A 16805-nucleotide genomic window follows, 5' to 3' on the forward strand; every position below is an offset into this window, starting at 1 on the left:
GGAACTGGGTATGTTTAGCCTGAGAATTGATGGTTAAGAGGTGATATGATAGCCCTGTTTAAGTATTTGCAGGGGTGTCATATTGAGGAGGGAGCAAGCTTGCTTTCTGCTGCTCCAGAGACTAGGACCCGGAGCAATGGATGCAAGCTCCAGGAAAAGAGATTCCACCTCAACATTAGGAAGAACTTCCTGACAGTAAGAGCTGTTTGATAGTGGCATGTATAATCTTGGAGTGTGGTGGAGTCTCCTTCTTTGGAGGTCTTTAAACAGAGGCTGGATGGCCATCTCTTTGGATTGCTTTGATTGAGACTTCCTGCATGGCAGAAGGGGGTTGGACTGGATGGCCCTTGGGGTCTCTTCCAGCTCTATCACTCTATGATTCTAAGCCTAGGTGGTGATGATGGAGATATAAATCTGGTCCTCCAGATGTTGACCATAGAATTGTGCTGGAGAACCTAGATGTTCCTGGAGAAAACACTTCTCTGGGCATTTGTTGGTCCTCCAGATGTTGACCATAGAGATGTTCTGGAGAACCTAGACGTTTCTAGAGAAAACAGCTCTCTGAGCATTTGTAGGTCCTCCAGCATGAGTCTATGTTCAGCTTCTGGCAGATTATTGACCATAGAGTTGCACAGGAGGACCTGGAGATTCCTAGAGAGGTCTTCTCTTAGGTTAAAAAACAGTGTTTTTCTTTCATTTGCAGCCCTTCCCTCCTAATCCCAGTGACTGTGGAGGGACCACTGGATTTGGCTGCACAGGAAACCACCCCTGTCTGTGTGGCTGCAATGGTTGCTTCCTCCTCTTCCTGTTCCTGTGCCCCCCCCTCCAGAAGGCCAGATGGTACCTCCCTCCTCCTGCCCAGCCTTCATTGCTGAGCATTACACTCTCTCTCCCTTCTTGGGGGTTTGGAGAAGAGCAAGAGGCAGAGAGCTCCCCAAAGGCTGGCAGAAAGGACCCTCTGAGGCCTCCTCCTCCTTCCCTCCTGGACCCCCTTGCTCCAGGGTGGCATGACCCTTTTTGGCAGCAGTGAAGGGTACTGGAGATGTGAGTAATGCCCAAACCCCATTGTGCATCATGGCTTTTGCATGCAGGGCTGGCAAAGGATGCTGTGCCTCCCCTCCCCAGGAGACAACAAGGGCAGAAGGACAGGGGCTCTCCCCCTTTTAACTGGGTTGGATCATGGATGGCAGGGGTCCTAGGAATCAGCAGGCTTGGCTCAGAAGGAAAGTTTGCTCTGGGGGGTGGTTTCTGTGGCATTCATGTTTGTTTTGGCTTGTTGAGAAAGGCTTATTTATTAGATTAGATACCTCTGTGTGTGTATATATATATATATATAAATATATTAATTCCTTGCCAGTTTCCATCACCACCCTGATCTAAACATGGTTATTATGAGCACAAAAATATATGTATATATACATATGTACGTGTGTGTAATGTTAATTCCTTGCTGGTTTCCATCACCGCTCTGATCTAAACTTTCTTTCACCGATTTGGTTATTATGAGCACAAAAATATATGTATGTATGTATGTATGTACATATATATATGTATATGTGTATGTGTGTGTGTATACACACACACACACACAATGTTAATCCCTTGCCAATTTCCCTCATCTCTCTGATCTAAACTTTCTTCAACTATTTTGGTTATTATCAGCACAAATATATATCTATATATCTGTGTGTGTGTGTGCGTACAATGTTAATTCTTTGCCAATTTCCCTCACCTCTCTGATCTAAACTTTCTTTCCCCAAGTTGGTTATTATGAGCACAAAAACTAACACACACAGACATTATTTTTGTGCTCATTATAACACACACACACACACACACACACACACACACACACACACAATTAATTCTTTGCCAGTTTCCATCACCTCTCTGAGCTGAGAATTGTAGTTTTGTAAGGCACGTGGTGCCAGAAAGCTCTGGTATCACAACAAACCAGGGGGAAAGCTGTCCACAAAGTCTGGTGAAGGGAGCTGACAGGCCTGCCATAAATCTCATGCCTCATGACTTAAGGGACGGGCACAAGAAAAGAATGGGAAAAAATAATATTTTGGAAAAGCTTGTTCGTGCAAACCAGAAATAATCTGGTTTGAAACCACATTAGCTGCCATGTCCCACTGGTATGGGAATGGCAGTTTGCTGTGGCGCTAGACCTCAACAAACTCTGGTGCCACAACAAATGACCATTCCCAGAATTCCATAGCATTGAGCCATGGCAGTTAAAGTGGTGTCAAATTGGATCCTTTCTGCAGGGTGGATGCAGCCTGTTTTTTTTATCAGAGACAACTCCTCTCTACGAATCTCCAGGGCCTCCAGTGCAATTTTATGCTCAACATCTGCCAGAAGTTGATCACAGAATCATACTGGACAATCTACAAAGTATTTTCTCTAGAAACTTCTATGTTCTCCAGCACAACTCTAAGGTCATCGTCCCGCAGAATTGTGCTGAAGGACTTCTTAGAGAGAACATATGAGCAAAACTGCAAATGTCAAAGCTGCAAATGTCGAAGGCCAACTGTACTTCTTTTGCTCAGCTAGCCCCTTCGTGCTTGGACTCTCATCTGCTCTGCACTTTCCCGCTCATTGTCACATCTTTCCCTTAATGTTTAGATCTGGACATGGCACGGGAACCAAAGCTGAGCCATACAAGACCTGGTCAGAAGAGGCAACATAGTGGAAGCCTATATCCGTGAGTCTTTGCCATCACTTTCTCTCAGGCTGATGATCTCCCTGCTGATAATAGTTTTAGCAACCCTCGGTTGGATTTCCATTTGGGGCAATTGTGCTGTTGCGTAAACGGTTGTGTTCATGGGGCCAGATTGTCACTTGGAGGATGAAATTCCTATCCCCTGAAGGGGTTTGCTAACATAAAAACAAAGTAACCCATGGATTTTTGGGTTGATCCTCTTTAATTTATTTAGTGGTGCTCTGCAACTGATGTTAGCAAGACTGGAGAAGAGAGAAAGGTCTGTTCAGAATTAAGACAGATGGAGTGAGCTCAGGTACACCCTACTGGATAGAAGATACCAGATCATGTGTATATTAGAGTCATATATGTTTGTATATGTGTGAATATGGGAGACAGGGAATGCTAATAGATTACACAGGTGAGATAACTAGACCAGTACAGGGCATCTAACCACACTGCATTTTAAGCAACAAGGAAAGTTGTTTCAAGGAACTGTAAGTGTACTGTCTGCAGGAACAGTTACATTACTTTCCTAACAGTCCTGGTTACAACTTGTGGAATCCTGGACTTATAGTTTGACAAGGTACTTAGACCTCTCTGCTACAAAGCTTTAGTGTATGCCTACAGAGAATTTAAGTACCTCACCACACCACAGAACCCAAGATACTATAGGATGTAGCCACGGCAGTTAAAGCAGAGTGAGACAGATATGTGAAACTACATTCTTATCTTTGTAATGTGGGTGCATGGGGCTGCTTGGTGGAGCAGAGATGCTGGCACCCAAAAGAATCATTATGACATGAAAAGCAGTAGAAACATTTTTGAAGGGATATAATGTGGGGCTTAAGTAGAAATGTGTTTATTTCTATTTTACCTTCCTTCCAAAGTGCCCAAGGGAGCATATAAGGTTCCTCCTTTTATTAAAATAAGCACCCATTGAGGTAAGTTAGGGAACCAATGAACTTTATGACTGAGTAGGGATTTGAACCTGGCTCTCTCTAGTCCTATTCCAACATCCTATTCACAGCACTTTATGGTATTCCCATGCCTAGTAAAAAAAAAAGGTCCTGACTCAAAAGGTTGTACTGTAGTTGGTCTACTGTTGTGCACCAAATTTCTGGGGTTTTCTTTTGTTCAGAAGTACATTTCTCTGGTATGATTATAGTATTTTCTCAATTTACCACTATTGGATTTTTTCCCAGACCAAAAAAACTACACTGCTGTGATAACAATGGAAGAATGCACAACCAAAATCAATCTTTCCCCAGAATGCACAAGAGATAAGCAGATCCAGCCTTGCACTGCGCATCTGTTCAGGACTATTGTTTTTGCACTGCAGTTTGAAATATGAGAGATAGAGAGCAATGAGGCACTCAAAGGTTTGCTGAGCTATTTCAGGGGATGGTGAAAATTTCAACTGTTAATTACCTTGTCAGCATTCAGCGTCATGGACTGCTTCTCTCAGGGCCAGCCGCAGCACACAGTACAATTGGAATATAGAGAACTGCCTTATACTGAATCAGGCCATGGCTTCATCTACTCCAGTGGTACTCATCCGTTGGTCCTTCAGATGTTTTGGACTTCAACTCCCAGATGTCTCAGCCAGTATGGTCAATGTTCAGGAATTGAGGCATCTGAGGCCTCAAACTTCATCTAGACCATTGATCTAGCCTCATGTTGAGGGCTCTGAGTGGCAGCTGGTCTCTTGGGTTGCAGACTGATTGTTTCCTTATTGCTTATTATTATCACAGTATTGCACTGGCTCAGTGGGAGTCATCTGGTCCGTCCTAATTTTGTTGAAATTCATTTCCTAGCATTCCTCATATTTGGCTTTCGTGACTAGGGCTAATGGGACTTAGTCCAACAACATCTGGAGAACTGCATTTCTTCCCATTCTTGTACTGGTTGATGCTGGGAAAAGAAACACAGAAGCCATCTTGGTGGAGCATCTATGCAACATTAACTTTGTTTTTCAGATGACTAATATGAAAAAAAAGACATGAAAATCTAGTTAGTCTGTTTGCCTTCTGACTTACGGTGACTGTAAGGTGAATTTACCATAGGGTTTTCTTGGCAAGATTTGTTCAGAAGGGGCTTGAGTCACCCAAGTTCACCCAGTCGGTTTCCCTGGCTATGTGGGGATTTGAACCCTGGTCTCCAGAATCTAAGTCCAACACCCAAATCACTACACCATGCTGTTAGTCTAGTTTGTTTCAAATGGGAATCGGTTATCTATGGTTAGGCTCCAGTGGTTTTTTTCTGTTTCTACCATGTAAATCCATCCCGAGGAGAGTAATGGCCACTCTCTTTCCAAGTAAAATATTGGCCTGTCAGAAAGAATGGGGTCATCTTTGACAGTTGTTGTCCCATTTCCCTTGCTTTTGGTAACGGCGGTAGATAAAGGAACAGCCTCTGTTATCTTTTATTACTGTTGTACTTCTTCCTCTTTGACGCTCACATAGAGCTTGTTCTGCTGCCAGGAAAACTGTTCAGAACCATGGGTTTAAACAAGGATGGGTTTATTTATTTATTTGACTGATAATGAAAATTATTTGGCTGCAGCTGTTTGAGCAGGAAAGCCATTATGTGTGCTGGGAGTGGGGAAGCAGGAGCTACAAAATGGTTTCTTTCCACTTAGATTTGCTTGGCTCCTAGGAGTAATTAGCCAAGCATCATCCCTGTCGAATCTGTCTGTTTCAAGGGCCAGCTATGCGTAGCACCGACAGCATTCCTGATTAGGGCAGAATCAGATCCAGAATCAAGGCAAGACAAGACAAGCTGCAGAAACCTTGAAGACTAAATGAACAGGCAAACTCTGGAACAAAAATCTGAAGTGAGATTCAAGCTCCAGGAAGCCAGTGAGGAAGAGAGGCAGGCAAATATTGGTACCGTATATATGTGTGTGTACAAGTTTACCTCATGTATAAGTCGAGGGAAGGTTTTAAGATGAAAATCATGGATTTTGATATGACCCGTGGATAAGTCAAGGATCTAAATGGAAAACACCACTTCCCTCCCTCCTCCTCCTTTGGACTTCTCCTGACCACTTAGCAATTCTTTCCTGGTGCTGGAGGAGAATGCTTTAATAGCAGATCTGGAAGGGAAAGAAGTGGATTTAAATGTGGAGTTTGGTGGGAGAGAAGGCTTTAACATTGGATCAGGAAGGGAACGAAGTGGATTTAAATGTGGGATTTGGTGGGGACAGAAAGCTTTAACATCAATTTGCAAAGAGAATAATCTCTTTCACACAGAGACACAAACACACTCTCTGCTGGCAGCTCTTTTAGAAATCACTGCTGAGATACATGGTGGTTCTTCTCTCAGGACCTTTCTAAGCACTGTTACTGTATTGACCAGTATCTAAGTTGACCCAGGATTTTAGGGTCAATTTTTGGGCATAAATTTCTCAACTTAATGTTGAATATATACGGTATATTTCCAATATTTTCACCAGTCCTACTTTTTTGCCTTTGCAAAGCAGCCTGGAATGCTGTAGAGATTTGAGAGAGAATGGTGCATGGGCTGTGCATTTTTGCATGTCATGTTTTACTTAAAGGCCTTTTAAAAAAGTTGGCAACTCTAGCCTGTTGATTCATTCATATCCTGCTCTGTCGGTCTCCTTAAGTGGAACGTGACAAGTCTGAACAGGAGCCTCTCCAGACATAGGCTCTCTCCATGCAATTTGCATGTTGATTTTTTTCAAATGTGGAGAACCTCCATGTGTAGCAGAAGCTCTCCTGTTCAGATTTATAGTTCTCCATGTGAGGAAGACAACAGAGATGAAGGTTGAGAGGCGCAAGGCTAATCAATCAGATTTAATGAGAACTGGCATAGTTCAAAGTCATAGTTCAGTACTCAAAACTCTACACTATGCAGATGCTCTATGCCTGATGAACATGTAAGCCATAGAACAGTGAATGCTAAAGCAGGGTTGAGGAATGCATGGCCTTCCAGATGCTGGTGCCATCATGATCCCTTGCTGCTGGTTATGCTGGCTGGGGTGGATGGGAGCTGCAGTTGAGCGACTTCAGGAAGGCACCTGGTTCCTACCCCTGTAACAGAGTGTGCTAAAATAGGTCAGACAACACCCATGCTCAGATCTGTGGCCTTGCGAGAACTATTTCCCTCTGTAATTTGTAAGAATAAGAAACCGATAGACAAGACTACCGATCTAACAGATGGAAACTTGGGAAACAAAGGGACTGAATAAAAAGTCTCAAAATAACTTCTAGGAGCAAACAATGGCTGCACTATAACAGCTTTTCTGGAATTCCTGGCTCCAGCTATCCTTGTTGCTGCCAATGTGATGTTTCAGTGTGCCTTTAAAAGGAAGGGTGTTGCTATTGCTGGCCAGCATAAGCCACTCTTAAATCTCTGTGAAATACTGTAGTTCCCTTTGTCCTATAACCCAGGGTAACAAATCCTGGGAGTTAAATGCTACCCAGACTTCATGTCTCCTCCTCCAGCACCATTTGGGCACTCTGAGGGTCTGGCATGTACTGGGTTAAGGAGCTCAGTCGTTCCTAGGCACACACACAGTTTGTGAAAGAGGAGGGCCATTCTCTCCCACACACTTGAGTTTGAACAATTCACAAACACAGAAGCCTGCCTTGTCAGATGTTCCACTTCCATCACATAGGCTCTTGCCTGTGATTGCTCATGCCACCATAAATCATTTAGCCTCTAATGTGACACATATTTTCCTAGCCATTTTGCTGCTATTGACTAAACACAGCTGCTCATCCAGAAATAGCACTTGGACAATCTCCCAAGTGCTTCCGCTTAACTTTCTAAAATTGACTGTTTGTCTTTAGATGGCTTATCTTCAAATGAACCTTTCATCATTTCATCTCTTTTATGCCGTTCTTCTGTGTACGGTTTCCACCATCTTTTTATTCTACTTGGTCATGTAATGTGTGCCCCTGCTATTTGTAGAGTGTCCCCACTCTTGGTTTAATTTTCCCTTTGATTTCTCAGATCTTGTGGAAGAGGTCTTTTCTTCTTCCTTTTTTATTGTCACTTTCTGTTTCTCTGAGTTGATTATCATAGTAGTTCTTTTTGTCACTTACAATTAATGGAACAGTAGCATTCAGGGTTATGACTTTATTTCTACCACCTTTTACTTTTGCCTCTTGCCTGTCCATAACTGCTTGAAGAGTTTCATCTGTTACCTGTTGAGGCTTCTCTTTCTTTTTGGCTGCAGAGTGTGTCTTTTTGCATTTCTCTCTGACAGTTTCCCTGGCTTCAGTCCAGTTCTTCTGGCTCCTGTTTGACAGAATCATAGGTCCTGCTATGCTTGCTAAACATATCCTTTTATACTGGATGATGGGATATACTGCACTATTGGTGATGCTGGTTGGAAAGATTATCTTCTTTAATGAGCAGATGTGGGGGGGGGGTAATAATTGCTGTAAACTGTCAAGATTAGTTTGGTGGGAATGCTTGGTATGAAGAAAAAAGGGTAGCCCCAGGAAATACAGTATTCCCTCCATTCTCGCGGTCTTGAGATTCATCTATGCGCGAGGGGGAAACGATGGGGCATGTGTCCGAGGAGCATGCGCATGCATGCAGCCACATGCTTATATTCAAGTCCCATGCTTTCCTCGCGACCGTAGGAAGGACTTTCAGACAAAATTGAGTAGATACCATCACTAACCCATCCAAAAAGCACGATTGACTGTGATCGCGCAAAAGACTTTGAGATGATGTTGCACAGATCCCGTCATTAACCTTTCATTAAAGCAACATTGGCTGGCATTTTGCATTAACAGAAGTTCATGTTATTGCAATGCCGCTTTAATGATAGGTTAATGACAGGATCGGTGCTATGATTTGAAAGCCTTTTGCGCTATCACAGTCACAGTTACTATTACTACTATTATTATATTTATTTGTATTCCGCTCTTTCCCCAGAACTGGGACTCAGAGCAGTCAACAATATTAAAAGAACAATACAACTAAAAACATAGAAAAGAGGTGTGTTACAAAGGAATTAAATTACAAAATTAAAATAGATTGCTATTAAAAGAATTAAATACATTTTAAAAAGATAAAATTGTTTAAAACACTTTAAAATGAATTCTGCTTTCGGTCCCTATCTAGGGCTCCATTCGTACTGCAGAAATAGTCCGGTTTGACACCACTTTAACAGCCACAGCTCAATGCTATGGAATTGTGGGAATGGTAGTGTGCTGTGACACCAGGGCTTGCTGAGGTCTAGTGCCACAACAGACTACCTTTCCCACAATTCCAGTGGCAGTGAGACATGGCAGTGAAAGGAAATTATTTCTGCAATGTGGTTGCAGCCTAGGTTGGCACAAATAGGCTTTCGCAAATTATTATTTTCTTGTTCTCCAAACGCATGAGGCATGAGATTTATTACAGGCCTGTCAGCTCTCTTCACTATACTTCCTTGACAGCTTTCCCCCCTTTTTTCTTCATTTGAATCTGAGGGCTAGACTGTTCCTGTTCAAAACCTACCAAGCGTGAAATTTAACATTAGAAATCTCTAACAGAAGACAGCAGAATGCTGAGGCATGCCAGCTCTGCAGCTGGAGTAAGAGTCTAGTCTTCACTAAATAAGGTTTCTGGAAAAATAGGTATCGGTGCCCCCAAATCTAAATCTCAGAACTTCTATTAGGTATCACAGTTCACCTTATTATTATCTACCTTTGGCATTCATAGGTTGCAGAAACCAGACACCCCCCCCTTTTTTTTAAACAATTTCTCTTTATTCAAATGTACCATAAGAAACTATGCAGAGTATAATACAGACGTTAAACTAGTAAGGTATGTATATTGTAGTCAACTGTGCTGAAGTTCCAACATGAACCACTTTTGGAGCAGAGAGGCAATACAGAAATAGAAAATTGGCATGATGTTGGGCTTAAGAGTATTTGACCAGAACTGAGGTTCAAACCACTGCAGATTGGAACTAAAAGAGCATCCAACTTTTTCTTGGACTGTATGTCATGACTGCAGTTGGAGTTGGGACGGAGGTAACCAGGGTTGGAAAAGTGGCAAGCAATTATGTGCAAGCAAAGCAAATCACAGAATTATCATCCTCTCTTCTTTGCAGCTGTGACCTGGACTATGAGATCTATAAAGATGATTTGCCATACAGGTAAGATTGGTCTCCCTCCTTCACTAATTGTACCCCCCTCTTACTCATTAATGTAATAGGTGTCCTGAGTTTTTTTGGGTTTAGTTTTAAAAAGAAATCCCAAGACCTCAGTGTGACTCTCACTTGAATCTGGGATCATGTTTTAAGGGACTTCTGCTAATGAACCTTTCCCCTGTTCCTGCAGGGTTTATGAATACCAAAAGATCCCTCCCCTCATCAGTCACATTCCTGTCAAAACCAGACGAAGCCACCTAGGGTCTGGGGGTAAGACCAGCCTGGGCCCAGGATTGCGAGGAAACAACTCCATGGCAGGCCGTACAAAACGTGAGTGTTTTGTGGTAGAGATCCTAAGAGGTATAGGCTGACCATATTTCCTTGAGACCAAAACGGGACATTGGGATGGCAAAAATGGAACAAGGTTATGAAATACAGTGCGTCCGTGCCAACCATGGACATGCCATCCGTGGATTTGAGCGTCTGTAAATGGCAAACCCCAGCTTTTTCAGTGGGTGCATGTGCACACAGTGGTGTGTGCGGGCGCAAGCTTGTACACAGGCCCATTGAAAAGAATGGTACCTGTGTTTTTGCTAGCCACAGGGAGGAATGGATCCCCCATGGATATCAAGGGAAGACCATATTGTATATTTTATATTTCATGAAAAAGGAACATGATAACAAATGTTTTATTGCATGAACATATCGAGCTAACAGTTATTCTTCAGTGACAGTACTCATATAAAAATTTAGGTAGACATAGAGGGAGACTGTATTTCACCACTATTTTTTAGATTGTAAGCCTGAGGGCAGGGAACCGTCCAATTAAAAAGATTGTATGTACAGCGCTGTGTAAATTTACAGCGCTTTATAAATAAAGGTTAATAATAATAATATCCCCATGAATATTTCACCAATGATGTAAACGTATGCAGCAAGTTTCAGTCTTTCAATACCTTATCATAAAACTTCTCACATTCCATGACATGACAGGGATCTTCAAACCATTATCGCAACATGAAAGCATTTTTCTTGAAAATGGGACAAAATCAACATTTATATTAAAATGATAGGGCAGTCTGGAAATATGGGGGGGAAATAATGTTACTGTCCTGTTTAAAACAGGACATATGGTCAGCCTGCTTTAGTGTTGGTGAGTAGCCTGTCTGAATGGGCCCCTGGTTTTACCCACAGAATGAGCTTCAGCATAAACCTCCCCACCAGCTCCCAATATACTGTAGGCTGCCGTCATGTAGCTTGATCCATTCACACAGTCTTTTTGTTCCAGTGCGAGCAGAAGAGTTACACTCCATTAAAGGAGAATTAAGCCAGATCAAGGTCCAGGTGGATAACTTGCTGGAGAGCCTGGATCGGATGGATCAGCGACGAGACCACAATGCAGGTGAGGGGTTACACTTCTGGCTTCCATGATCTATTAACTTTTGTTTACAAGGGCCCCCAACAATGGTATAGTAGATGGGAGTCCATACAGGTTGGGTATCCTTTATCTGGAATGCCAAAATTCAAAAGACTTCAAAATCCAAATTTGTTCACATGGGTAGCTGAGATAGTGACATCTTTGCTTTCTTATGATTCGTTGTACACAAACTTTGTTTCATGCATAAAATTATTTAAAAATATTGTGTACAAAATTACCTTCAGGCTATGTGTATAAGGTGTATATAAAGAAAAATGAATTTCATATTTTTGGATGCCATTTCCAAAATATTTCGTTATGTATATGCAAATATTCCAAAATCAGAGGGGGGGGGGGAGAAACCCTGAAATTCAAAATGCTTCTGGTTCCAAACATTTCAGCTAAGGGGGACTCAGAGTGTATACCCTTTATGTGTAAAGAACAGGGGTATCTGAACAGCCCAGGAAACTGTTTTCAGTACCAGACCTAAGCTCAGTCCTTTTATATACAGTGGGTCCTTGTTATCTGCTGGGGTTTGGTTCCAGGATCCCCCTGGATAACAAAATCCATGGATGCTCAAGTCACATTGAATACAATGGCATAACAAAATGGTGTCCATATTAAGGTTTCCATAAGCCAGACATTACTTGAAGGCACACAACAATAGCCACTTAAAGAGAAGTGGGCTCTTTTGCCACAAAATTGTTTTGTTGTTGTTGTTGTTGATTTAAAAGCTCAGTTGCAGTCCTTTTGGCATGCGGTGCGGTTCATATACAAGTTGGTTTCAAATGCATAGTCTGAAGGCACATCAGGCCATGACACTGCTAAAACTAAACAAGACAGAAGTCTGAAACAAGACTCAGTATTTGGACCAGAGACTTGCTTTTGCTGTCCTAGGTTCCCTGATGGAAGATTTAAGTATAGTAAAATTTAAATACCCTGAAGATCTGTGATTTCATCACTGGGTTGTCCCACCAATGTAGCAAAACACAACTATTCCATACCTTCTTTGCATTTCTAGTTGCTGTGACCAGTTGTATCACCTATAAACCAAGCTTCTGGTGACAAACCTCTCCTTCTCTAGCTAGCCTAATTCTCTAATGGCAGATACACAATATGTCACCTTTGCCATACTGAAAGCCTTACTAGCTTGATAGAACCTGTCAGTGCTTGCACTCCGCTGGCACAACTTTCGAATGTCCAGGGTTATGTCACTTCACAGTGAGGCAGCAGAAGGGCAGAAATAAAATAAAGGGACCAGCATGATTGCTTGACCCTCCTGGCACAAACTTCTCTGAATCCACAGGTTCCAAGGACAGCAAGAAGAAAACTCCAGCCAGTGGAGAGGCTTCATGCCCAGCAGGGGACCCAGTGCAAAGGACAGAAAATGATGGACATGCTGCTCTACAGGATGTTGACAGTGCAGATGAGAGCACAGACACTGAAGAGGCGGTAGGTAGCCAGACTGACATCTATGCAGCCTTAGGAGTTTATTGCATGTGAGTTTATCGTTAGTTAATCCCATCAGTATCCTGGGAAAATCGTGTAATTGTGTCAAACAATTTCACACAACATCGCACAAAACCCACCATTAAAGTGGTCACAAAGAAGCATTAACACACATCTTTTTACTTTCAGGATTTCAGCAACAATGCATTTCCAATATACCTTTATTTGCACAATTGCGTGTGATAATCATTTGTGCAATTACTCGCCATTTTTTTTTTTTTGCTTTATTTGGGGGATGCTTTAAATGCGCTTTAATCTCTCTTTAATGCTGAAATTAGCCCCAATGTGATAAACTCCAAAGAAAAGTTGCAAACTGGAAAGTAACTGGGCAAGTTACAATTTCTTCTTTGTTGGAAATTCAATAATACTGGAGCTGATATCCAGCAAGTTGTGTGGTGTGTAAAAGTTTTATACATGAAGTCCTCTCTCAACCACCAAGTCCACTGTCAACCCAGAGAGCACTATCACAGCCATTTACTGGCCAGGGCTGGGGAGGCAACCAACCAGGGCTCATCATGAATGCAGTTCTGCAACTAGAAGAAGAATGAGCTTGTTTATCTTACATTTCCAGTGAGTTGTTCACTGGGAGAAAGTCTTCATTCTTATTTCCCTTCTGCAGGCAGAACAAACAAATGAATAGATCACAGACAATGGTTTCTCTTCAGATTGTATAAATGTCTGCAGCCAAAACAGGCAGTGCCTGACTATGGCAACAATCCTGGGGAAGAGAGTGGGATGGGGATGGACACTGCTCAAGGCGCTAGTGAATACCTCCTTGCAGAATGTTTTTTTTTAATAAAAGACATACATGCACATTAAGTCCAAGTTATACATGAATATGTCACCAACAGGAATTCAGCATGAACATTTTTTAGATGGGGGGGCACAAAAAACTGGAAACCTCTCCAACTGAAGCAAAGCCGGCCCAAGTTTTACCCCTCAGGCATTCACATGTCTCATAAGAGGAAGCAATAAAATCCATGTACACTAGTGAATTTTTTAGTCTCTGATCACTACACCACAGTTACTCTAGTAAGCATACTTTACTATGCAAAGACAGTGCTCCCCTTATTGCTGTTCTGTATTTAACATGCTTGGAGCATCTATGACCTGTTTTATGTACAAAACATATTGCCTTTTGTCACTCCAAAAATGTCCATGGCAAGAGCCCACAGGTCCTGCTTCCAAATTCTTTGCAGAACCAGTAGGCAAGAACAATTATTTTGAAGGTAAAGTGGACCATTTCCTAACCTTTCTACCATCTGCTTGTCAGGTCCAATTACTGATAGGGCTCCTGTTCCCTTAGTAACAGTGTAGTAGAGAGAGTTTTTGCGAGCAACACCTGCTGAATTTCTTTATATCTTCTACACAACCATTTGTGAGCCAGTATAGTGCAGTGGTTTGACCATTGGATTTTTACCATGGAGACCACAGTTGAAATCTCGGTTCAGCCATGGAACCCACTGAGTGACTTTGGGCAGGTCACAGTCTCTCAGCCCAAAGGATGACAATGGCATCTTTAATGTTGATGTCATGCTGTGCGGGTGCCTGGCAACACTGTGTGTGTGTGTGTGTGCCACCCAACTGCCCAATTCTACCTGGCAACTGTAGCAGATAGTAAGTTATTAATCATTTAACATACTTAAATACCAAGAACATTGAACTATATGTATATGAAAGCATATGCAGAATTATGCTTCAAGGACTACGCGTATAAAGCATTTTGTTTCATTTCAGGCAAGGAATCACACACTGGATGCCGAAGGCAGCAACTGAATAGACCAGGAGTGCTCTGATCTCTTGCCCAGCGTTTCTTTTCCTATGTGTTGTATTTCTTTCAATGCCTCCAGCAGGATCTGACACCAGTTACCTGCAAATAGTGCTAGTGCAGAGGAGAAAAGATGTCCTTCACAATCTCATTAGCACCTTTATCTGGCCTGGCAGAGAGAGACTCCTGTGATGTGCTGCTGAGGGAAGAAAAAGCTTGGTGTTCTTTGTCGGTGAAAATTTTTAAAAACATGTCAGTTTGGGAGGGGAGGGAAAGCAGGCAACATGAGTTCACAATTGAACCCGTTCGCCAATGAGCAGAAATAAAGCTGTATCAATCTCTTACAGTTATAACTCATCGCTTTTGTATTACTGGCAAGGCAAAACTCTTGGTCTAGAAGTAATTGAAAACAACACATTACATGTACTTAATTTTTTTCCCAATAACCAAGGAATGGCTAGGTCGCATTATAATTATATCATAACAAGGGGAAACTGTGATGATTCTGTTTATGAGACTTGAGCATAGTTCGTGCCATAAGCCAACTGGTTTTAACATTCTGATGATGTTTTTAAAGTAGCTAATAGCAACCTTTAGTTACTTTTGAATGAGACTTCCTTTTGAAAAAAATGAAAATATGATTACTCTACAAAAAACAAATCTTGTTGAAAGAGTGCTTCCTTTTAATTTCATTATGTGTTAGGTAGACCAGGAGGAGTGGGTCTTGCAAATATTTATCAATGAAAGGCAGAAACTTAAACCTGCCATCTTAGAATCATAGAATTGGAAAAGCACTCCCGATAGATGGTCATCCAGCCTCTGTTTAAAAAACAGTGGAAGCAATGTGTTCCACTGTCAAAAAGTTCTTGCCATCAGAAATATCTTCTTAATGTTTAGGTGGAATCTCTTTTCCTGTCGCTGGTATCCATTGCCCTGGGTCCAATTTTCTGGAGCAGCTTGCTGTATCCTCAATACAACATCCCTTCAAATACAACATAGCCATCAGGTCACACTTAACCTTCTCCTCTCCAGGCTTAACATACCCAGCTTCCTGAGCCATTCCTCACAGGGCATGCTTTCTAGACTTTTCACATTTTTGTCACCCTTCTCTGGACATGCTCCAGCTTGTCCACATGCTTCTTGAATTGTATTGCCAAAACTGGACACAGTATTCTAGGCGAAGCCTGACCAAAGCAGAATAGAGTGGCATTATTATTTCCCTTGATCTAGACACTATACTTGTATTGATGCAGCCTAGAATTGCATTGGCTTTCTTAGCTGCCACATCACATAGCTGTGGTCCACTAAGACTCCTAGAGTCAAGCCTTGAGTCACCCATCTTATATCTATACATTTCATTTTTACTTTCCAAGTGTGGTCTCTTACATTTCTCCCTGCTGAAATTCATTTTCTTAGTCCTGGCTCAGCTTTCCTATCTGTTAAGGTCATTTTGAATGATTTAGTGTCATCTGCAAATTTGATAAGCATGCCCTCTATTCCATCACACAAATCACTGATAAAGATGTTGAACAGCACTGAGTCTAGGATTTGCTGGCCTTCTTTCTACCCCTCCATCTTCCAGAGGCCACAGCCCATCAGTTTCTTAGAGCAGCTGTTCTGCAAAGGACCTATTTGATTAAAGACTGCATCAATCTAAAATAAATGTTCCTGACACCTTCCACAAAGAACACAGGGGACAGTATCCTGAAGGTAGTTGCTACATCTCAGAAATTTATAATGTACTTTAAAGTGTGTTTGATAATATTGAAGCTTTACTATCATTAAAGACATCCACAAACCATGATAAAATTGTCCACCTTGACTAACTGTCCTGGCCTGCATTCACCACCTTTGCAGCAATACCAGTTTTAATTCTTATATCCAGTCAGGGCTGGCCCAAAAGGCATTTTTTTTAAAGTAGTAATCTAATATATAGTACCAGCCATTTAAGACAATTAGAACAAGATGGAGGACAGGAAATAAAACAGATATAAATGTAGCCTATTTCCTAAAGGAAATAATGCTAGCTCTCCTGTGTTCTGCAGGTGTGCAGTAACCAAAACAAACAAAAACTAGGCCCAAGCCAACGATCAGCACTTTCTGAGATGCTTGACCTCAACAGGAGCTCATTGCAGAGTGCAGAAGCACAACCCAGTGTGCACTATTTAGCAACAGAGCACTGACCAACATGAAATAAGGCGCAGGCACAGTTGACTTCTTCCCAAGTCCTTGGAGGCTTTGATCTTCCTGTTGCAAAATACATTTACAACAGAAGCTCTGACTTCTG

At 42.0% G+C, this 16805-nt stretch overlaps 1 protein-coding gene across 1 annotated transcript; it reads left to right on the forward strand.

Moving 5' to 3' along the window:
- The first annotated feature begins 843 nt into the window (after positions 1–843).
- Positions 844–14871, forward strand: LOC149305927 (RNA-binding Raly-like protein). The gene is made up of 7 exons (XM_089539579.1): positions 844–1044; positions 2629–2707; positions 9786–9830; positions 10015–10154; positions 11113–11226; positions 12548–12693; positions 14488–14871. The coding sequence occupies exons 1-7, from the start codon at positions 1008–1010 to the stop codon at positions 14524–14526; spliced, it is 600 nt and encodes a 199-aa protein (XP_089395705.1). The 5' UTR covers positions 844–1007; the 3' UTR covers positions 14527–14871.
- Positions 14872–16805: the final 1934 nt, after the last annotated feature.

The sequence above is a fragment of the Sceloporus occidentalis genome, unplaced genomic scaffold (genome assembly GCF_023333645.1).
Source record: "Sceloporus occidentalis isolate IW3139 unplaced genomic scaffold, rSceOcc1.0.p SCAF_10, whole genome shotgun sequence".
Lineage (NCBI taxonomy): Eukaryota > Metazoa > Chordata > Lepidosauria > Squamata > Phrynosomatidae > Sceloporus > Sceloporus occidentalis.

What these genes read in the sequence shown, in the direction of transcription:
- LOC149305927 (XM_089539579.1), top strand. Translation starts at nt 1,008, where the DNA reads ATGACCCTTTTTGGCAGCAGTGAAGGGTACTGGAGAT. An exon ending in CATAGTGGAAGCCTATATCC is followed by an intron (nt 2,708 to 9,785) that starts GTGAGTCTTTGC and finishes TCTTCTTTGCAG; the next exon opens with CTGTGACCTGGACTATGAGA. An exon ending in GCGACGAGACCACAATGCAG is followed by an intron (nt 11,227 to 12,547) that starts GTGAGGGGTTAC and finishes CTGAATCCACAG; the next exon opens with GTTCCAAGGACAGCAAGAAG.